The sequence below is a fragment of the Lethenteron reissneri genome, chromosome 57 (assembly GCF_015708825.2).
Source record: "Lethenteron reissneri isolate LAM-NWPU_2019-01 chromosome 57, ASM1570882v1, whole genome shotgun sequence".
NCBI lineage: Eukaryota > Metazoa > Chordata > Hyperoartia > Petromyzontiformes > Petromyzontidae > Lethenteron > Lethenteron reissneri.
This window is the reverse complement of record NC_083835.1, coordinates 3,725,206-3,748,032: the sequence shown is the minus strand read 5'-3', so window position 1 is coordinate 3,748,032 and position 22,827 is coordinate 3,725,206. Positions and strand designations below refer to the sequence as shown.

General features: G+C 57.1%; 1 protein-coding gene across 4 annotated transcripts in view; it reads right to left on the bottom strand.

Annotated features, from left to right (window-relative positions):
- The window catches only part of LOC133357257 (mitogen-activated protein kinase kinase kinase kinase 4-like), a 143,464-nt gene that overhangs the window by 14,166 nt on the left and 106,471 nt on the right, over nucleotides 1-22,827 (bottom strand). The window contains exons 13-30 of one of the 4 annotated variants that reach the window (XM_061575108.1): nucleotides 21,164-21,514; nucleotides 20,740-20,826; nucleotides 17,108-17,308; nucleotides 16,410-16,607; nucleotides 14,825-15,067; nucleotides 13,768-13,865; nucleotides 13,122-13,285; nucleotides 11,832-11,923; nucleotides 8,130-8,287; nucleotides 7,469-7,559; nucleotides 5,961-6,128; nucleotides 4,310-4,400; nucleotides 3,756-3,908; nucleotides 3,408-3,551; nucleotides 2,708-2,842; nucleotides 1,873-1,973; nucleotides 839-988; nucleotides 196-355 (exon numbers count right to left, since the gene is read on the bottom strand). In XM_061575108.1, the coding sequence (XP_061431092.1) occupies nucleotides 196-355; nucleotides 839-988; nucleotides 1,873-1,973; nucleotides 2,708-2,842; nucleotides 3,408-3,551; nucleotides 3,756-3,908; nucleotides 4,310-4,400; nucleotides 5,961-6,128; nucleotides 7,469-7,559; nucleotides 8,130-8,287; nucleotides 11,832-11,923; nucleotides 13,122-13,285; nucleotides 13,768-13,865; nucleotides 14,825-15,067; nucleotides 16,410-16,607; nucleotides 17,108-17,308; nucleotides 20,740-20,826; nucleotides 21,164-21,514 (2,785 nt within the window). The remainder of the gene's footprint in view (nucleotides 1-195; nucleotides 356-838; nucleotides 989-1,872; nucleotides 1,974-2,707; nucleotides 2,843-3,407; nucleotides 3,552-3,755; nucleotides 3,909-4,309; nucleotides 4,401-5,960; nucleotides 6,129-7,468; nucleotides 7,560-8,129; nucleotides 8,288-11,831; nucleotides 11,924-13,121; nucleotides 13,286-13,767; nucleotides 13,866-14,824; nucleotides 15,068-16,409; nucleotides 16,608-17,107; nucleotides 17,309-20,739; nucleotides 20,827-21,163; nucleotides 21,515-22,827) is intronic. The other 3 variants (XM_061575110.1, XM_061575109.1, XM_061575111.1) reach the window with 3 other exon arrangements.

The following is a 22,827-nucleotide window of genomic DNA, read 5'->3' as shown; positions in this document are numbered from 1 at the left end:
CGCCGCCTTTGTTCGACGACGAGCCAAAAAGCCGCCGCTGCTGTCGCGAGAGATAACCGTAGTTGGCGTGACGGTCTACGCTCCTTCACGCTCCGCCTTCACAGGCCCAACTTTGCTCATGGCACATTGCCCCGACGGTCTGTCGAGGCAAAACGTCTCGCGCGTGCCTCCCCCCCCCCCAGGTCTCCGCCGTACCGACGGAGGTGGGCATCTCTCCCCACTGCAGCACCACGTCCTTGGTGATGCGCCCGTAGGTGTTCACGTAGACGCCCTCGTCCTCGTAGCACAGCAGCAGCTCCATGCCGTCCGTGTTGGGCAGCACGATGATGGAGTAGGGCGAGACGCTGCCCTGTATCTGCACGCACGTGTCGCGGCAGACACGCGCACGTTGTACCTCGTTGTCCTTGTCATACTCGCCATCGTCGTCGTCATCATTGTCGTCGTCGTCATCATCATCGTCGTCATCATCATCGACGTCATCGTCATCATTGTCGTCACCATCTTCATCATCGTCATCATCGTCATCGTCATCATCGTCATCGTCATCTTTCGCACTATTACCTAGCCAAACCGCGCTAATCGGAGGTGCGGTCAACGTGCATTGTCCATCGACGAGTCGTCAACGAATCGGCCGTCAATTTGATCAATTGATCTATCGATGCTCACACGCACAATCTACTCAACCGTCGTTCAATGAATCGGTCCGTCCATCCTTTCATCCATCCAGCCGGCCATCAAACAAACGTTCCATGCGTTAGTATACCCATCAATTAATCCTTCCTTTTATCCATCAATCAATCAAATTAACTATCCACGAGGGTATCAGTGTCCCACTCACGTGAGTGGGCTGGTATATGTTGTAGGGGTTGCCTGAGTCGACGTCGATGGCGTGGAAGCCGGCGTTGGAACCGTACACGACCTTCAGTCTCTGGGACTCCTCCACTGTCAAGTCCACCAGCTGGGGGCGGTGTGGAAGCTCGCCGAACGACTGGTGGGCACACGGGGGGGGGGGGGGGGGGGGGCGGGGGGCAACCCACCTCAGTCCGTGAGTGAGCGAGCAAGCGCGAGAGAGAGAGAGTGAGCGATGGTCTGAGCGGGGGAGCGAGTGGGCAAGCGAGTGAGTGGGCGTGAGTGAGTGATGTAAGTAATTAAGCATTGATGCGAGCAAGTGATATGAGAGTGCGAGTTAATTGCGATGCGAGTCAACGAGCGAGTGATGAACTGAGCGAGTGAGCGAGATGAGAAAGTCGGTGCTGAAGTGAGTGAGTGAGCGAGCGGTGATGCAAGTGAGCGAGCGAATGAGTGCGAGTGTGAGTCAGTTGTGAGTGAGCAAGTGAGCGAGCGAGCGAGTGCTGCAGTGAGCGAGTGTTATGCAGCGGTGATCGGAGCGAGCGAGGAAATCTCCACTGTGTTTTAAAAGTACTTTTTTTTCGGTGTTTATAGGTTTTCGAGCTCGCGGGTACATTCACGTAGGATTTTTCCAGTAACGGACATATTCGAATAGACTCTGGCGTAGGTCACCGACGTGTTTCAAATGCGTACGCAGTTGGTGTAAACCCAAGCGGTAATTGCATCAGCGTCTCACCCACCACAGGAGCCAATCGGCAACACGAGCCAACCGGCAACACCCGGCAATTAAGCGACCAGAGCCAGTGAGGAACGCAAGCCACAGTCGCGACTCCACCCAAACTGACAATGGGTAGCGCACTGACGACGTCACGCCATCTGTTTTGAGACCCAAGACCGGTGGGCATTTTCACGATTCTGGCAACTGCCTGACGATGCTTGCTCTGGCTGTAACTACCAGCACACGGCGGGGGGTGACCTGAGAACCGTGTCGCCGTGCAGGTGCGTGCGCAACCGAGCAAACACCTTGAAGGCCATGAACTTGTGGTAGGGTTTGGGGGCCCAGGCGTACACCTCCACCGAGTTGCGCAGCGCCGTCACCAGGAAGCGGATCCTCTCGTACTTCACTGCCAGGCGCGGGGAAACGAGACGCACGGGGCAGAGTCACGGGGCAGAGTCACGGGGCAGGGTCACGGGGCAGGGTCACTGGGGCAGGGTCACGGGGCAGAGTCACGGGGGTAGGGTCACGGGGCAAAGTCATAGAGAAGTCACACGACGCACGGGGAAACGAGACGCGTGGGGGGCAGAGTCACGGAGCAAAGTCACGGGGGAGAGTCAAGGGCGAGCTTTACGAGACACGCAGGGCAGGGTCACGGGGCAGGGTCATAGAGAAGTCACACGACGCACGGGGAAGATTCACGGCGCAGTCACGAGCCACGTGGGGTAGTCACGTGACACGTGGGGCAGTCACGTGACGCGTGGCGTCCCGCCCCCATATCTTTCCCGCGCGTTGTCACGCCACGAAGAGCAAGTTGTGGGGGTAGAGGCGCGGCCCACTGCGATTGCTTTCCCACGTCACTGCTGGCGGATTGGGGGTTCCATTAGGAGGGAGCTCGCGTAAAGGGTGTTCTTGGCCTACTCTTCCACTTTGGCCAGACGTTCGTTGTGGCATGAGTGCCCACAAGTTGACCCACCACACAGGATGACCTGCCGATCGCTGGGCGGACAGAGGCGGGTGGAGATTTAACACCGAGCTCCTCGGAGCCCCAGAGCGAATTTGAAGACGTGCGAGGGAGTGCCGGGGGAAGCGAGGGGGGGGGGCGGGGGAGGCGAGGGGGGCGGGGGGGGGCGGTGCTCTCACCAACTTTGTAGTGCACGCAGCCCTCCAGGTCGCCCACCGTAGTCCACCCCTGCTTCTTCTCCACCTCGGGGTCGTTGTGCAGGATCTTGTTACGTAGCCACGACAGATAGTAGACCCGCAGCTTGTGCTTCTTGCCTGCCCACATCACCATCATCGTCACCATCACCACCATCACCGTCACCACCATCATCGTCACCGTCACCACCATCATCGTCACCACCATCATCGTCACCACCATCATCATCATCACCACCATCACCACCATCATCGTCACCATTATCATCATCACCATCATCATCATCGCCATCACCACCATCATCATCACCATCATCACCATCATCACCATCACCACCACCATCATCGCCATCACCACCATCATCATCACCATCATCACCATCATCACCATCAACACCACCATCATCTCCGCAACAGGTGGTACACTCGAAGATTGTGCTTCTTGCCTGCCCACATCGTCACCATCACCATCAACATCGCCGACATCATCACCATAACCAACATCAACATCGTCAACAACACCAATCATCGCCACCTAACCACCATCACCGTCACGATAGGTAGCACACGCCCGCATTGACTCTCTACATCATCTCAGTCTCCCTCTCTCCCCACCGCTCTCTGTCTCTCTCCGACTCCGTGTGTCTGCGACGACGACACGACGACGACGCTGCCGCCGACCCACCCGAGATGGTGACCAGGATGTTGAGCCCCTCCAAGACGTCCATCTGCTGGAATCGGCGCCGGCTGATGAGCGGGTAGACCTTGCCCTGCCCGCTGCGGTCCAGCAGCAGCAGCCCGTTCTCTGTGCCCACCAGCAGGTTCACGCCTACGCGCGGGCACCGCGGTGGGGGTGGTGGTGGGGGGTGGGAGGGGTGGGGAAGGTGGGGGCGGTGGGGGGGCAAGAAAGAAAGGAAAGAAAATAAAACATTTAATAAAAAAGGAAAAAAATAAGAAAAAAGGGGGGAAAAATTCGTTGAAAATTCCGAGGCCACGTCTCTCTCCCGCGACACACGGCCAAGCCGCGTCTCACCCCAGAGCGCGGCGCAGAGGATCTCGGAGTTGAAGCGCTTCTTGTACTTGCGGATCTCGGGCGCGTCGCTGTGCGGCCGCGTGTTGGTCGGGTTCACGTTCACCACGGAGCCCTTCCGCGAGTCCAGCCGGCTGGCCTGGGGCGTCGACAGCACTGCGGGGGCAAGGGCGGAGAGGCACGCGCGCTCGGTCAACGTGGGCCCGCTCCGGCCTTATTGATAAAATTATTTTGATTTCAAGCTTTCGTGACTGCAGGGATTCATATTCATTCTTGGTTCTTTCGGTAACGTCACGTAGAAGGGAAACAATAAAATAATACAAATATAAAAAATATTATTTTATTGTTTCCCTTCTACGTGACTTTACCGAAAGAAAAAAGAACTGGTAAAAAAACCAAAAAAATGTCAAGGGCTACTCCGCGTCAACCTGCGTCCAAACCCCCCCCCCACCCCCTTCGAATTAAAACGGCGACAGACAAACCAGCGACGGGGGCAGAACGAGCAAAGCGGGGGGGGGGGGGGGGGGGGGGTAAAACTCGGTGGCGGCCAAACTCACAAACGGATCCGGAGGGCAGCATCCCGTTCTCGGCGAAGGCCGCGAACGACGACGTGGAGATGGCCTTCTGGGCCGCGCGGGGGCTCACGGCCTGCTCGCGCGGCACGGAGGAGGAGGGCAGCAGAGCAAGGGCGGTCAAGGGTCACGATGCGCGCGGACGCCCGTTCCAGCCAGCCGACGGTCAAACGCGATCCCTACGCCCGTGGTTCGCGGCATCAAGCCGTGCGAACCGACTGGAGAAGTAACGCCCAACGGGTTGTTTTCAGCGTCCGTCAATCCTGCTGCCTGACGAAGGCCTCTCCCGCGCAATGTGCGTCGTGGGGGGTTCCGTTAAGGGCGGCCCTCAGAGCCGGTTCCGCTATGGCTTGGGTTCATCGTGCGGTGCCGCGAATCACTCCGCCACCGCTCCTCACCCCTTTCTATTTAAAACGAGCTTCTTTGCCCGTCCAAGGACGGGTGTGTACTGCAGTGAATCTGAAATATTCAATAGAAAAAATTGTTCAGGCTCATGAATATTAATGAGGGGGGGGGTTGCACCATGTGGAGTGACGTCACCCGCGAATGGTTATTGGGGAGGGGTGCGGCATGTGGAGTGACGTCACCACCTCATGGTTATTGTGGAGGAGTATGACATGTGGACGTGCACAACCTTTTTGTGCGCTTCGTGTAAAAATCCACCCACTCATGAATATTAATGAGGGGGGGGTGGTGGGCCTCATGTGTAGTGACGTCACGCGGGGGGGGTGGGCCTCATGTGGAGTGACGTCACAGCGGGGGAGTGGGCCTCAGTGTGGAGTGACGTCACGCACGGTGACGGACAGACATTTCTTGGCGATTATCTATTTAAAATCACACGGGGCAAAATGCAGCAATGTCACCACACGGCCAAGAGATGGCGACAGAGAATGGCAGTTTCGTAGGCTCGCTCGTTCACCCACGCTCACCCACTTGCTCACCCACTTGCTCGCTCTCCTCGCTCACTCTCTTCCGAACTCATTTCACTCACACTTCTTCACTCGCTCTCCACACTCAATCACTCACTCGGCCACTCGCTCTCATAACTCCCTCGCTCGCCCACTCTCGCTCACCCTCCCTCTCACGTCCTCGCTCACTCTCCTCCCAACTCATTTCATTCACACTTCTTCACTCGCTCTCCACACTCAATCACTCACTCGGCCACTCGCTCTCATAACTCCCTCGCTCGCCCACTCTCGCTCACCCTCCCTCTCACGTCCTCGCTCACTCACTCACTCTCGCTCACCCTCCCTCTCTCGTCCTCGCTCACTCACTCTCGCTCACCCTCCTCTCATGTCCTCACTCGCTCACTCACTCTTGCTCACCCTCCTCTCACGTCCTCACTCGCTCACTCTCGCTCACCCTCCTCTCACGTCCTCACTCACTCACTCTCGCTCACCCTCCTCTCATGTCCTCACTCACTCACTCACTCTCGCTCACCCTCCCTCTCACGTCCTCGCTCACTCGCTCACTCTCGCTCACCCTCCCTCTCTCGTCCTCACTCACTCACTCACTCTCGCTCACCCTCCTGTCATGTCCTCACTCACTCACTCACTCTCGCTCACCCTCCCTCTCTCGTCCTCGCTCACTCACTCGAGCCCACCCTTCCCTCCCCCGCCGAGAGGGCCTCTCTCACCTCATCGCCGTCGCCCTGGTAGGAGGACGATGACGACGCCGAGAAGGGGCAGCCTGGAGCGGCCCCCAGCGCGCCGCCACCCCCCGTGCCCTGGGGCAGCAGGTCGGGCAGCACGCCGCTGCGCGCGGACAGCCCGTTCAGCTGCCCGCACGACTTGTCGCCGCCATTCTGGAGCGCGAGCGTGCGTGGGGGGGGGGGGCGACGGAGGAAACCAACGTCAGACCACGGGGATTCTGGGATATGTGACGCGGCGCAGCCGAGCCACGGCGACGTACGGGCCGGGAACGGCGACAACTCAGCGACGAGAAAGGAATCCCACGAGCTCTAAAGCTCTTTTTTCACAGATTTCCAGTCGGGGCCGCGGGTCAGAACGTTCGCGCGTGTGCTCGTGTCAACCTCGGGTTCAAACAAAGCGGCTGCGAAGGCAAATTTGTCATTACATTTTAACGCGAATCTAACGTCAACTTTGAAGTTTCAAATGCAGTAGCCCTGCATATGCTTGAAAGCGTACGCGCACACGACATCGCCGCACGTGTCCTTAACAGCAGGGTCCGTTTCTTTGAAGCGTGCACTTGACACGGCCGCGCTGAAAACCACAATCGGCTAGAACAACGGTCACCCTCCCCCCCCACCCCCTGCGATTGTCCCGGACGCTCCACAAGGCTGGGCTATGGCGGGCCGTCCTGGCACCGGGGGCCCCAACACCCGGACTCGCGGGTTCAAGTTGGGGAGCGATTCTCATCGATTCCGTTCATCTGTACGTCGAGCGAGCACGATTCGCGGCATTCTGTCGAAACCTACCGCAGGGTGGAGGAGCATTTCCCCCACCCCGTGTCGCTCACGGAGGCCGTTTGACCATACTTCACCGCGCCGGTCACTGGTGCGGGCTTTGGTTGGCGAAGGGGCTGCGGGACCAGGCCCGGTCGGCCAACGTTGGTTGTAGCCGGGTATTGAACTCGGGCTCACCGGGTTCAGAGTGAAACGCGCTTTGAACCCCGTTACCGAGCAACGCAGCTTCAAGTTTCGCGAGCTTTGGTGTTTGGAGATGAGCTCGCCGCTTGACTTTGTGAGAAAACACGACGACCCACAATGCCCACGGCTCAGACAGCTACAACGAAGCGCCTTCAGGATGTTCTAGGGTTCATCGACGGCACCGCCTGCAATCTCAGACAGCAAGTCTCCTCCCACCAGCAGCTCCATCGAAGCGACAGCCGCCAGTCGATCGCTCAGACAGCGGGGGGCGGGGGGGGCGGGGGGGCGGGGGGGGGCGTGGGGAGAGCCCGGCTGGAATTGAGCCCCGACGGTTGAGTCTAATCCCCGCGGGAGAGTTCAGTGGAACGATCGTTCCGGGGGCTCGCGGGATCTGCCCGCCCGCTTGTTCGCCCACTTCCCCGCCCGCTCGCCCGCCCACTCGCTCGCCCGCCCGCTCGCCCGCTCGCCCGCCCGTTTGCCCGCCCGCTCGCCCGCCCGCTCGCCCCGGAAGAGGGTGGCTGCGAGCAACGCCCCACCTCGTGCAGGATGAACGTTCCCTCCGGGTCCCTCCCCTCCTCCTCCTCGTCCTCCTCGTCATGGACGATCAGGGTCTCGGCCGACGGGTGGCTGACGGGAGGCAAACGGTACAGAAACGTTAACCGGAAAGTGTCGGCATTGCAACGAGTCGGTGTGTTAAGGAGTCGGTGCGTTGTTAACGAGTCTGTGTGTTGATAACGAGTCGGTGTGTTGTTAACGAGGCCCCGGTGACGAGGTGGCTCGGGAACCGGAATATCGCGCCACGTGAAAAGGCACGCCACGGACTTGTCTTCGCACATTGGAGAGAAAAATTAAACTAAACAGTTTTAAGTTTTTATTTTACCAGGTAAGGCCCACCGAGCTGTGTAGCTCTTTTTTCCAGGAGCGACCTGGCCACAAATGATAGCTGATGTGGAAATGTATAGCAGCCAAATGCACGTTCATTCTAAATGTGTGTCGGGAAAAACTGGAGGACCCTGAGAAAAATCCACGCCACCACCACCACGGGGAGAAAACGCAAACTCCCAAATACAAAAACAGGCGTCATTGTCGGGATCGAACCCACGACCTCCTGTATACCAGGCGAGGTGGTTAACATCTCCTGGCCACCGTGGTGGCAGAACGCCAGCTGTGCCAGCCGCGCCAGGGTGCACGACGTACGTGGCGCGGTGCATGCCCCGCACGGGGATGGTGCCGTCGTGCCGCCCCTCCGCGTCCGCCTCGCCCTCCTCGTCCGAGTCCCCCGAGTCCTCGCTGGACGACGAGTAGTCCGTCACCTTCACCGCGCTGCGGGGCGGGGGCCCCGACATCGTCTGCTGCTGTGTCCCGGGGGGGGGTGGGCGAGGGGTAAAATAAAGAACTTGAAATTAAAAACCGCAAGCGAAACTGGAAGCTGTTGGTGGTTGTAATCACCGCGCAAGTCGCCTGATGAAGCTGGCTGTTGTTGTAATCGTGGACGAAACGTCTCACGCGGTACTCGAATCGGAAACGTTGCTGTGGGTTCACTCCGCAACACACGGCCGCTAAGCTGACGGAGTCACCAATTGACGCGTTGTGTTTACGCGACAAACCTCGCCGATTGTCCGTGTCGAGCGGCGGTGCGGTTAACGACGACACATGTATATTTACGCAATCTACACCATTCCTTTGTCAAGGCGCCCCTTCCCCCCTCCAACCCAGCTTAAATATACGCTGCCAAGCCTGGTGGTGCCCATTCAGACGCTGTCTCCCCGACAGACCTGTTCTTCACCTGAGGACGGCTGCTTGCGTTGTGGCCGAAACGTCGTGAGAATTATTTTATGTTTTATTATTATTTTATTATTTCCTTTCTACGTGACTTTACCGAAAGAACCAAGACGATGAATCCCTGCAGTTACGAAAGCTTTAAATCGAAATTTCAATCTACACCCATTAAAACCTTCACCGTGAATTATTATGCAAGAGGTTCCATTGCCGCACGCACGCACGCGCGCGCGCGCGGAGTTGGTCTCCCGGTAGTCACCGCCACTTGGTGGCGAACGGCGCGCGCGAAGAGTTGCCGGAGCTCACGTTAGCGGAGAGATCGTCAAGATCCCCATTGTTACACCGCCTCTCTCCGCTGCGCAGAAGGGGGCACTGCCCGAAACGTCGCTCCCCCCAACCACCGACCGGCAGACTAATGCCCACTTAGTTTAATACGGAGTCGGCTTTCGCGACCAATATCATCACAATACAGTTTTTGTTGGGTTAGATCGCGTAAATAGATATAAAATGTGTCGTTAAACCCGCCCCCACCCTATTAGTAAGGTTTGTCACGTAAACAGAACTGTCCGTTGCCTGATGAAGCTGGTTGTAATAACTGGCGAAACGTCGTACTCAGATTATAAATGTTGTGGCTTGGCTCTCCAACACACCGGTGTGTTGTACTAGTACACTACACACTACTATACACTACACTATACACTACACTATACACTACACTACTATACACTACACTATACACTACACTATACAGTACACTACACTACACACTACACTACACACTACACTACACACTAGTGCTGTACTAGTGACGATTTGGCCACGTTCTGTTTACGTGACAAACATTACTAATTGGTCGTGTCGGGCGGTGGCCGGCTTAACGACACACTAATATATTTACGCTATCGAACCGAAAAAAAAAACCTGTATTATGGACGATGCTCGCTTGCACGCCGGTGCCGTGTTCACCCATTGCCGCACAGGAGCAAGCTGGCGGTAGGGGGGTCCCCCCCTCCCCCCAGGCATATCGTGAGTAGCGTTAAAGGTATTAATAATCAGCTCCAACAGCACACGGCCGGGTTGAACTGCCTTGCTTACAGAAAGGGCAGCACAACGACCGCCACGCGGCCGAGTTTGTTCAAAACCCGTGCCGGCGTCTCCAGACGGCAATTTTTCGGGGGAGCGCGCTCTTTTAAAAGTACGAAGACGAAGTCCCCCCCCCCACCCGCGCCCCGCCACGACTGACCTCGTAAATGGCTTTAGTGTAGCTCTACCGCGCGCAAAGCGTTTGGAGGGAAAGAACGAAAAACCAAAAAATTATCAGCGGCAGCGAGAGCGACGTTCCCCACGGCAACAACGTCGATGGGACCGGGGGGTTGGGGGGCATAGCGACGCATCGATTGATAACACTGGTCAACACACTTTTTCTGGCACGAGGTATTCCAACGGTATAATAAGGTAATTTTGGGGTGCTGATTCCAAATCTGGCATCAGTTGTTGTCTATCACATCAGGTTTTTGAGATATCAAATATTGCATTTTCAATAAAAACTGCAGAAGAAAAATATTAAATAAATGTGGATATCTACATAAAATGATATTATAAACAAACTATCCTAAAAATACAGCACCATATTTTAACACTAAAGCAGTCACTGACTCGCAACAACTTGCAATCATAAGTGACAGAGTTAATTTCTGGTAAAATTAATTAAAATGGGGTATGCCGATAGCATAAAAATGAGATGTGATAGAGCAAATCTGAGATCAGATTTGGAACCCTGAAATTAGTCTAAAACAGCTGCAAAAGTCCAGGCCAGAATTTTTTTTTGTTGACCAGTGTTATTGGCGATCTGCACGTGCTGTGTGGTATTAGTTTGTCCACGCATCGACCTACTCACCCCACCCACCGATCCATCAACCCACCTCGATTCCCCTACTCTTAACTAAGCTGGCCACCTCCGATGATGAGGACGGTTGGCTACATACAGCACGAAAGAAGTTCAACACACACAATAACCTAGTAACCCACCGAACTGCAAACACCCACCTACCTACCGACTGCACACACTGTCATTGAAATTACTCACCCACTCACTCACCTCTCACCTACGTACCTACTTTACCTACTTACCCACCAACCCTCTCACCTACTTACCGACCTGCACAGACACCCACCTGTCGACACACAACACATCCATTTCCCTCCCACTCACCCACCCACCCACCCATAACCATCAATGTACCGAAAACTACAAGTTTTAACAGGTAAGGCCTACTCGGCTATATAGCTCTTTTTCATAAGTGACCTCGCCACAAAGTATAGCTCAACGAAGTGGTTTATCACGCGGATATTTCTGGAAGCGAAATACGACTATAAACGCGTATTTCTAAATGTGGAGGGAGAAACCGGAGGACCCGGAGAAAAGTCCACGCGACCACGGGGAGAGAGAGACACGCAAACTCCAAATATACAGCAGCAGGTGTCAGGGTCGAGATCGACCCCACGACCTCCTGTATACCAGGCGAGGAAGTTAACATCTCCTCGCCACCGTGATGATGATGATGAGAGAGAGACACACAAACTCCAAATATACAGCAGCAGGCGTCAGGGTCGGGATCAACCCCACGACCTCCTGCACACCAGGTGAGGTAGTGACCGACTCACTCACTCACCCACTGTATCTTTGCACCAACAGGTTCACAAACTTTTGTGGCTCCCGCGCGGAGCCGCCTGTCATCCGTCAAAACATTTTTCACTGGACCCATCGCCGTGCTCCCATTCACAGATATCTCAATGAAATCGCTCGTGACCGACGCAAGCGCTCGGCACACTCCGTCGGTAGTTACCCACCGGCTTGTGCTGACGATCGATGAGCACGCGCAATCCGAACAACTGTTGCGCTCAACGCGGCAGTAAAAAAGAAAATCACACGTGGCGATAAATAAAAATCGTAGCATCTGCAACAACAACGTTTCGGCGGACCGCTCCCACCGCGGCCTTGCGGAGGTAGCGGCACAGCGGCGGTTCCGCTGACCCCCGCCCCCTACCCTCTCCCTGCCCTCGGCGCGGCGCGGCACGGCGGCGGCGGGGGGGGGGACGGGGCGTGTGTCCGGCACTGACCGGAGGGCGAGCGGGCCGCGCGACGTCCATCCCGTCGTCCTGTGCGACGCCCAGGCTGTCCGAGGACGGAGCTCCGTTCGTCTGAGCAGCGGCTGTCACAGAACAACACGCGGCCAACGTGAATACAGCAGCGGCTGATTCCAAGAGGGTTTGCAGCGATTGTGACATTGTACTGCGAGACAAGAGCAGTTCAAAGCTTAGCGGGGCTTGTTATTAAAAGTGGCAGCGTGGTTACGGTGACAGAAGAACAGTCGGGAGTGGTTGAGGAGTTAGCATTGGGGTAGGGGTAGTGATAGTGGTTGGGGTAGTGATAGTGGTTGGGTTAGTGATAGGAGTTGGGGTAGTGATAGTGGTTGGGGTAGTGACAGGAGTTGGGGTAGTGATAGTGGTTGGGGTAGTGATAGGGGTAGTGATAGGGGTAGTGATAGGGGTTGGGGTAGCGATAGGGGTTGGGGTAGTGATAGGGGTTGGGGTAGTGATAGGGGTTGTGATAGGGGTAGTGATAGGGGTTGGGGTAGTGACAGGAGTTGGGGTAGTGATAGTGGTCGGGGTAGTGATAGGGGTAGTGATAGGGGTAGTGATAGTGGTTGGGGTAGTGATAGGGGTAGTGATAGGGGTAGTGATAGGGGTTGGGGTAGCGATAGGGGTTGGGGTAGTGATAGGGGTTGGGGTAGTGACAGGAGTTGGGGTAGTGATAGTGGTTGGGGTAGTGATAGGGGTAGTGATAGGGGTTGGGGTAGCGTTAGGGGTTGGGGTAGTGATAGGGGTAGTGATAGGGGTTGGGGTAGCGATAGGGGTTGGGGTAGCGATAGGGGTTGGGGCAGCGATAGGGGTAGTGATGGGTGTTGGGGTAGTGATAGGAGTATTGATAGGGGTAGTGATAGGGGTTGGAGTAGTGATGGGTGTTGGGGTCGGCCAGGTCATAGACTGGGGGGCTGGGGCAGGGAGTACCAGGAGCAGGATTGGCTCGGGGAGAAGAGACGGGGGTTGTTGTAAGGAAGGACTGAAAGCAGGCTACAGAGAAGATGTTTGTTTTAGTTGCGTTCTTACAGCACAAGCAAGTGAGAGGGTACATCGACTGTTCACAGCGTTCCGTGCGGAGCGTGGACTGGGCACGTCGCCAGGAGACCCGCGGTCGAGACTAACGGTGACGCGGCAGCCGAAGGATAAAAAACACGGTCGGGGAGGTGGACCGGCAAAGAGCCGGAGCGATCGAATCAACTCATCATCCAGCAGAAGATAGATCACGGCCGCTGCCGACGACGAGGAGGAGGAGGAGAGGTCGCTCACCGCGGGGCTTCTGCCGCTCCCCGGAGCTGGGCTGCGAGCCGGAAGAGCTGGAGGCCGATCCGGAACCGGATCCCGAGCTCGAGTGGCTGCCGTACTGCTTCTGGTGCCGGCTCCGCAAATCCGCACCGTCTGCCGATCCCTCCGCGGCCTTCGCGTCCGCCAGTCTGGTCACGCGGACCGCACGCACACATTTAATTATACCAGGTAAGGCCCACTGAGCTATGTAGCTCTTTTTCAGAAGCGACCTGGCCACAAATGATAGGTCAACAAAGCGGCTTATCACGTGGACATTTATAGCAGCCAAATACTCTGAGCGCGTGACGTTGATTCTAAATGTGAAGAAGGAAAAAAAACCGGAGGACCCGGAGAAGAATCGACGGGACCACGGGGAGAGAGGCACGTAAACTCCAAATGCACAGCAGGCGTCAGTGAAACCCACGACCACCTGTACACCAGGCGAGGTAGTAAACATCTCGCCACCGCCACCACGCCGCGACAGATTGGAGAGGCCTTTCACCCAGCAGTCGGCTACTGCCGACTGATAATTACAATTCTATTATAATATAATTACATAATATAATTCGCGAGCTCCCCAACGCCACCCTCCCGCCGCCTCGGCGAGTGCGGCGCGCTTCACCGAGCTCACCGGGACTGGCCGCTCGGTCGAGGGGTGAATGCCGGCAAGATGCCGGGCGAGTTCCTCCGCATGAGCTCCGGCGATCGTGACGTCGTGCGCGGAGGGACCTGTCGCGACGGGGGGAAGGAGGGAGAGGGCGGCTCAGCACCCACCGACGATCGCAATTCACCGCGGTCTGATTTCAGCGGAGTTCGAGAGGAGGGCGATAGAGGTGAGGGACGCGAACGCTAGACGCATCAGGGGCAAGTGGCGGAGAGCCGTGGCACGAATGCTGAACTTCCTTGGCACCGTACGTAGCCATTGGAGGAAAGACAACGAACAAAAACACAAAAAGCAGTTCTAAAGAAATGAGCGTTTCAATCTAGACGACGATGTAAAAGTTCGCAGCTCCCAGCGGCTTCCGAATATCGGAAGGAAGAGGCGTTCCGGACAGCCGCAGAAGCGCATCTGAAAGCGCCCCTCGACACGGTGGCCGTCTTTGTTCGACGGTCAGCCAAAAGCCGCTGTCGCTGCGAGTGCGACCGGCGTTCGCGCGATGCTTTATTCTCCTTGATGAGATCGGCAAGGTATCGGCGGTTCGTTTGCGGCAAGTACTTTGTAGGTGTGTGTGTGTGTGTATATATAAGTGGGGAGCGATAGTGTAGCGGTTAGCGCGCTGCGCTATGAACCCGGCGACACGGGTTCGATTCCCGCGCACTGCCAACATCAGTGACAATTATCTGAACCGGTCCCGGGCCTCCCCTAGGTCGACTCAGCCTCAAATGAGTACCTGGTGCGGTGTGTAAACATTGCCAATAGGGAGACAAAGGCGGTCGGGCGTGGTGCTGGCCACCCACCCCCTCGTGTACCGTTCCGGCCTTCATAGGTGCTCGCTAACAGCACTTGCCCCTACAGTCTGTTAAGGCTATACAGGGGATCTTTGTCTTGTATATACAATGAGTGCCACCTTACAATGTACGATCAAGCTCAGCGAGATGAAAGAGAACGTTTCCGGCACACCACGCACACACACACACACGCAACTTGGAGGGGGCGCGGCAAGCGTGACGCTTTCACCGCTCCGCACCTTTGGGGGCACCTCCTCGATGCCGGCGGCCGGCGGTTCGGCGAGCAGCCTCCGCGTGGGGCCGTCGGTGGGCGGGTGTGACGGCGCGGAGGCGGACGAGGGGATGAGCGGCGGAGACTCCTGCTCGGGGAAGGAGTGGGATCGCGGCATCGCGGGTGGTGCTGCCCCAACGCCACCGCCACCGCCCGCCTGCTGCTGCTGCTGCTGCTGCTGCCGGAGGGAGATGCGGTGGGCGACCTGGACCTGCGCGCATCGCATCGGCACTCGTCAACTAACCGTTCCGACGTCCCCGTTTAAAAAAAGAAAAACAAAAAAATGGTCAAAAGCTGCGTTCTCAACGATCGCCGACCTGGCTGAGTCGGGGGAAAGTGGATTTTATTTTTCCTCTAAAATCTGCACCCAAAGCGCCGTCACATGAATACTCGACGTAAGAAAACTGCCAATTCTTTGCAATGAGAAGTAAGTGTAAGTGGCCTTGGCCCCGACTTGCACGGGCGACCCGACCCATTCAAGCGCTCCGCAATGGAGCCACGTGGTCCGCCCATGTAAAATGTGTGCCACAGCTCGCTCTGCCAAGGGGGACGACCGCCGCCTGCTCGTAGCCGTTGGCCACCCCCCTTGGCACAGCCCCGACGCGCGACAGGGCTCGGCGCCGTCACAACGGAAGCGCCAGGACAGCAACGAAGCGAAGAGAAATCGGCGCAAAAAAACACACAAAACAGAAATCGGAGGAGAAAAAAATTAACCCGTAAAAACAAAGTTTTTCACTATAAATCCTTTATATGCGTGGCGGCTAGAGTCTTCTCGTCCTCTGGCTTGAGATGGCTGCCACCTATGGGTCAGATGATTGTCTGGCAGCATTAAACAATTGGCAATTAAATATTTAAAATTTTCCCCTAAACAGTGTAAAATTTTGGAAAAGTTTTTTCACGGAAATGCATTGTCACGCACAACGAGTCTGTGTGCAAAATGTCAGCTCGATTAGATCACGGGAAGTGGATTAAAAAACGACAGAAAGATTTGCACGGTCCTAAGCAAGCAAGCGAACTTAATATAAAGGATTTCAAAATAAACGAAGGAATGCTTTGGGCACGGCTCGGGTCTCCTGGCCTACCAGGCACTCAAACGAGTTTGGCTCCCCCGCAATATTTAACAAGAACCGATCAAACGAGGTCCCCCCCAAGATCTTTGATCCCCCTTCTTCTAAAGGACTCCGAGGTCACGGCACATTTTGCCAGTGCAGCTCCCAAGTTTTTGAACGCCTTGCCTTTGCAAGTAAGACGATTAGAATCGTTAAATGTATTTAAGTCCCATGTTGAAAACTCACCTCTTTCAACTGGCCTTCATACCCCCCCCACTAGTTCTGATCGTTTACCCCGCCAACTCCTGTTTATTTCCTGCTTTCCATACACGGTGGCGCCATTGGTAGCCTCTCCGTATTAAATGCGCACACTTCCCAGGTGTAAATCACTATCGTGTTATTATGGTTGTGACGACGAAATCCCGCGGGGGAAACCTCGGCGACGATGTCGCGAGCTGCTGCCCCCCCCTCCAACCCTCCCACCTCCACCCCCTCGTCCCCCACCTGCGGGTCGACGCCGCGCTGGAACGCGGCGGAGGAGACGGCGCCGGCAGCGGCAGCGGCACCGGCGGAGGAGGAGGAGGCGGCCTGGGCCGCGCCGTTTGCCAGCGCATCGGCCGGCACCGGCTGCGGCCCGGCGTCCCCGCCGCGCTGGCTGTTGGTGGGGGAGCTCTTCTTGTTCATCTTCGAACGGTCCTCCACCTGGGGCGCGGCCACACGGCACAACCAACGGCACGACGTGGTGAGTGGGGCGGGCGGGGGGGGGTGAGCGAGGGTGCATCCGTCTCACCGCCGACGACCGCGCGCCATCCGGAGTCGCCACAAGCCGAGGTCGGGAGAGTTTCCGCGTCACAACAACCGCAGGGGGGGGGAGGGGGGGAAGGGGAGGGGGCGTCCGGAACAAGCGGAATGCTCACGACGGAGATAATGCGGAAATCCCTTTGTTGAAGGAGCTGATTGTGGTGACGTTCATTGACTGGTGGTGATGTTGTTGTTATTGTTGAGAGTGATGGCGATAATACTGATGCCGACCAGATGGTCAAGGCAATCGTGACGGCGATGACGGTGGTTGTGACGACAGCACCGTCCATGAGATGTCGGCGGCACTAACAACCGGTCGAGATCGTGACGAAGCTGACGATGACAGCGAGAGTGGCAACGCTGGCGACGACGACGACGACGACGACCGCATCTGACCGTACCTGCTTGGCCCAGGCTGGCTTGTCGGCGGGAGGCTTGTTTTCCAGGAACTGGTACACCACTCGCGCCTTGTCACCTGGCAACGCCCTGCCGTCGCTTTGCTGCTGCTGCTGTTGTTGCTGCTGCTGCAGCGACATCAGGAAGTCCTTCTCCTGCTGGATCTGCTTCTGCAGCCTCTCCGCCTCCGCTTTGCGGCGGCATTCCTGCGGCGCAGACGACGGGACGTGTTCGCAAATAAATAAAAAACAACACCGGGCCAGCCGGCACGACGAGCAGCACGCACTCCCGGTCAGCCCAACGCGTTTGGTTTGTTTTGCTTTGGCTTTTTGCTTGTAACGAAACGCATTCAGCCCCGGTATAATCACCGTCGAAAGATTCCGAGTGACAGGGAGGGGGGCGGGGGGGCGCGCAGAGAATCCGCGGTTAATCCGTTCCGGCGAGACGGGATCGCTCCCGGAGGTAAGAACGCCTCCGGAGATCGCGAGACCGGGGGGGGAGGGGTCACCCCGGAGGGGAACGTCCCCGCATTCTACCGGTCGCGGGGTGCGGACCGACACGCGACGTACACGGCATCGCGCGTTCCTGCGACGTTCGCGCGAACAATGTGGGGCGCACGGAGCGGCGGTCGTGAAAGCAAACGGCGGCTCGGCAGCGTTGACACCAAAAGAGACGCGCCGTCAAATTCCTTACGGCCGGATTACGAGCGCCCACTGGGTATTCAACTTTGCGTGGGAGTTTGGGTGGGTTTGGGTGAGTGGGTGGGTATGGGTGGGTGAGTTGATGGGTATGGGTGGGTGAGTGGATGGGTGAATGGGTGGGTGAGTAGATGGGTATGGGTGGGTATGGGTGGGTGAGTGGGTGAGTGGGTCGGTGAGTAGATGGGTCTGGGTGGGTATGGTTTGGCCTGATGTCCATGCTGCGAAGCTGGCACACAACGCACGAGCCGGCCGCACAAACCGTGGCGCTGCGTGCCGAGTTGCGCCGAGACGCACTCTCCGAGCCGGAGGGAGTTGTGTATATAATCCCACCAAGCCTTGAGACAAGATCACAGAGGACTGGACAGGGATTCGGCAGGCTCTAGCCAAGACGGGCCGACAGCGCCAGGGGACAGCCAGCGAGGCGGGAAGTTGTCCAGGAGCGTGCACCGACCTATCCGAAGTCCGGAAGAGAAACTAAGCCGGACGATTCTCACGGGGCATCTACACACGACGCCGATCGTAAAATCGAGGGTCGCCGCTCCGCCCGCGTGTCTCGCGAGCGCGTCCAGACGGACAAAGTCAGTCCGCGGCGGGCGTTCGCCTCGAAACTGGAGGAGCGGCCGACGGATATCGACGATAAGTCGGGGTGCGTCGCGGCCGTAGGTCGCTGTGGCCTTACGACGCCGCGGCGAGGCCGTAGGTCGCTGTGGCCTTACGACGCCGCGGCAAGAGGCGCCGGGGGGCGGGGTCAGCGAGTCAGCAATGACGGTGCGTGCAAACTGCGCAAAACGCGCAAAACGAGGCAGCCACTAAGGGCTCTGGCAGTGGCAGTTTCTCCCAGCGACGTCACATGTCAAAACACCCGCGTCGTTTTTAACGGCTCGCGTGACCGTAAATCTTTATATCGTTACGTACAAAATAAACAAGTGGTGGGACGAACAGAGCGGTGACACTCTCGAAACAGGCCAGCGGACGCGCAAAATGCGTCGATGAAAAAAACGCGTCGACGCACTTTGGTTCGCGTCTTAGCGTACGTAACAATGTTTGAACCCGTCCGTCGGCCGGGACTTCCGCACTTGCGTCGTTCAGCAGCAATTGTCTCAGGAAGCAAAGGCCGCGTTGCACTTTGCAAGGCCGGCATTGTCGATCGTGCCCACGATATCCGGTTCCCCCAGCGCTCCTGCAGTTCAACAAGCCCGGACCCTTTGCCGATGAAGTTGAAGCTGGGACAGAGATTGCTTTCGCGCAGATATGTTGCCGAATGGCGGCTTCTGTGCAACAAAAAATGTAATCTCAAGATTGTGCCTTGTGAGATGCGCAGAGAAGCTGGGTTCAAAGCAGTCTGCTAACCACGACAAAAGGACAGACAAAGATCCCCCACGTAGCCTGAATAGACTATTGGGGCAAGTGCTGTTAGCGAGCACCGATGAAGGCCGGCACGGCGCACGAGGGGGTGGGTGGCCAGCACCACGCCCGGCCGCCTTTGTCTCCCTAGTGGCGATGTTTACACACCGCACCACGTACTCATTTGAGGCCGAGTCGACCTAGGGGAGGCTCCGGACCGGTTCAGATAATCGCCACCGGTGTTGACCGTGAGCGGGAATCGAACCCGCGTCGCCAGGTTCGTAGCGCTAATCACTACACCACCGCTCGCCACTAAGCCTCACACACACTCGCTCGGGACGTTCAACCGAGGGTACAGGTTTCACCTCGTCATGGGAGAACTCCAACAGATCCAGCTGCCCGCGATAATCGCCAGACAGGCCACGTTCATACTCTCACGATACACGCATTAACATCGCGCGTCAGAGAATCGATTCTTTACAGACGTATGCACGCCGTATGCGAATGATACGCCAATGGTGTATTTGATTTCGATTTAAAGCTTTCGTGACTGCAAGGATTCATCTTCTTGGTTCTTTCGGTAAAGTCACTTAGAAGGGAAATAGTAAAATAATAAAAATAGAACATTATAAAATACAATTCTCACGACGGACGCTGTCTTTCCGACAGCCATGTTCTTCACCTGAGGACGGCTGCTTGCGTTGTGGCCGAAACGTCGTGAGAATTGTATTTTATTATATTTTATCATTTTATTTCCCTTCTACGTGACTTTACCGAAAGAACCAAGAAGGTGTATTTAATATCGCGAATGATACGCCAATGGTGTATTTGGGTTCATTGGGGCGAACAAAAACTGCGCAAACGAGACGGGGAAAGCAAAAAAAACACACACACAACAACAACGGAAGCGTGACGGTGGAAGGAATCAATTCTCTTATCGAAATGCAAGCCCCAGGGAAGTCGTGACCATTCCTCGCACGGTGTGGGATGGGGGGAACGGCGTGGTGCGGGGCAGGGAGATCACCGGCGTGCACGCCTGCGTGGCTGCCGCTAAGCAAGCGTGCCTTCTTCCTCTCGGTGTCTGTACGTCATGGTGAAAGGACACGAGGAAGGAAGAAGAGAAGCGAATGGAATGAATCGACTTGACGGGCAAATGCGCGCACGTGCGTAGGCCTCGGCAAGGTAAGGTAATTGTACCCTTTTTACCGGGTAAAAACATGCCAAGGGGTAAGGGCAAAGGGTAGGGTAAAAGGCAGGCTCGTTGCTTTTTACCTTACCTGCTAAAGGTTAAAAGGTACGGTAGAGTGATTGTATTGTGGTAAGGTAAAAGGTAGGGTAAAGGCAGGCTCGTTGTTTTTACACTTTTACCTTACCTTGCCGAGGCCTACATGTGCGTGCGTTCTTTCGCACCGCACGGCAGCCAAGCACGGCAGCCAACCGCGCCGATCGGAGGTGCGGGCGGGCCGGGGCGGAAGAACAACAAACTAAACGCGAAGAAGCAGTTCTGAAGAAATGAGTCGTCGATGCAAATGATCGGGGGTCAAACGAATGGAAGCCAAGCCGAAGCGCCTTTTGGCCACACGGTGCGTTACCAGCAGCAGGGCCTGTTCCTGCAGCAGCTGCTGCTGCAGCTCCTCTATCTCCTGCTGCTCCTGGTCTAACTGGCGCCTGATCAGCTCCTGCAGAAGTGGGGGGGTAGGGGAGGAGCGAGAGCGACGGGAGGAGGGGGCAGGCTCGCACGAGGTGCCCTCGACGCGGCGCGGGACATCTCGCGTCCCGCGGATAAAACGGGGGGGGGCGTCTTGTGGCGGCGGCGGGGGGCGGGGAGCAGGATCCAGAGCATTGTAACGAAAGAAAAGGGAAATCAAAGCGAGAGACGCGTAAAGGGGTCGGGGACCGCACGCGCGCGCGGCTAGGAAACGCCGAAACCGCGCGGAAAAGCGGAACGCCGACAAACGCGACGACGTTCCCCGCGTGCGCACCGCCCGCCCCCCTCGGCGCAGCGCCCCCCCCCACCTGCTCGCGCTCCGCACGCCGGCGCTCCTCCTCGTCGCGGCGCCAGCGCTCCAGCTCGGCCTCCCTCCGCCGCACCTCCTCGTCACGGCGCCTCCGCTCCAGCTCCTGCTGCTGCTCGCGACGGCGCTCCATCTCGTCGGCGCGCCGCCGCTCGGCCTCCTGCTGCTGCTGCTGCTGCTGCTGTTGCTGCTGCTGTTGCTGCTGCTGCTGCTCGCGCCGCCGCTCCAGCTCGTCGGCACGGCGGCGCTCCAGCTCCTGCTGCTGCTCGCGCCGGCGCTCCAGCTCGAGCTCGCGGTGCCGCTTGTGCTCGCGCTCCTGCTGCTTGGAGGCCTCGCGAGCGCGCCGTTGCTGCTGCACTCCGGAGGAGGTGGTGGATGTGGTGGATGTGGTGGCGGTCGTGGGGTTTGCGATGGACGTGGAGGTCGCAAGGTTTATAAAAGAGGTGGGAAGGAGGTGGTGGTGGAAGAGATGGTGGTGGAGTTTGTGATGGACGAGGGGAGGCGGCGGTGGAGGTAGCGGAGGTGATGGATGTGGCGGCGGCAGCGGCAAAGTTGGCGATGGACGTGGGGAGACGAAGTGGCAGAGGCGGTGCAGGGAGACGGACAGGAAGCGGGACGGTAAAAAAAAGACGACCGTAAAAATGTAAAACCATCACCGTCATCGCCATCGGTTACGATCCGCCCGTTTATGGGCGAAGGCCGCCACCCCCCACCAAGCCGCCGCCAAACAACGCTCCACGTGGCGCCTGCCACACCAGCCAATTCCCACCGCCCGACATCAACGGCGGGAGGGAGCCGCCCTCCCCGGCGCGTCCTCTCCTCCTTGCCGCTACTCTGCGCTTCGGGGGGAGGAGGGGGGGGCAGGAGCCGTTTTTTTTTCCCCGCGATCGGTAAAAAATAAACTTCAATATTTCAAGAGCAACGTGACGAATACAAGACGGTGGGGTCCCCTTAATCAATGACGTGACGAATCGGCCGAAGGTTTGCCGATCCCTGGTCCTCGGAATTGTACCGCTGCGGAAAGAGGAACGACGGACGGGCGGATTGGCGAACATCGTCACCACGGTCACCGTCGTGAAGAAAAAATAAATTAATTCGCACTCTTTGGTTCTTTCGGTAAAAAGTCACGAAGTTACCCAACTTTACCGAAACAACCAAAGCGGATGGATTCCTGCAGTCACGAAAGCTTCAAATCAAGACTCTCTAGGAAACTTTCATCGACTGCGCAGCCAATTCCAAACGGCTGTAACTTGTTTTACTGAATGCACGTATGCTGAACTTCTTTCGCACCATACGTATCCAACCGTGCCCAAATCGGAGGTGCGGCTAATCGTAAGGCCAAAATGAAAAAAATGTCTAAACGATGTAACGCAAAGATCCGCCGTATAGCCTTAACAACCTGTTGGGGCAAGTGCTGTTAGCCTAGCAGCACTTCTGAAGCCCGGCACTGTGGCACAGAAGCAGGGCTGGGTGGCCAGCAGACCGACAAGACTCTTGGGATGTTCCTCCTCCTGTGACACAGCTTGGCTCCCCGCTGGTCGTGGCACCGATTGAACACTCCTGTCCATCTTTGTAAGGGGGCGCCTTCCCACCCGCTCCGTCATCTCTCTCACCCTTCCTCGAGCTGTTTGGCCTCTGTTTTCTATTGACTCATAACCCTCCTCC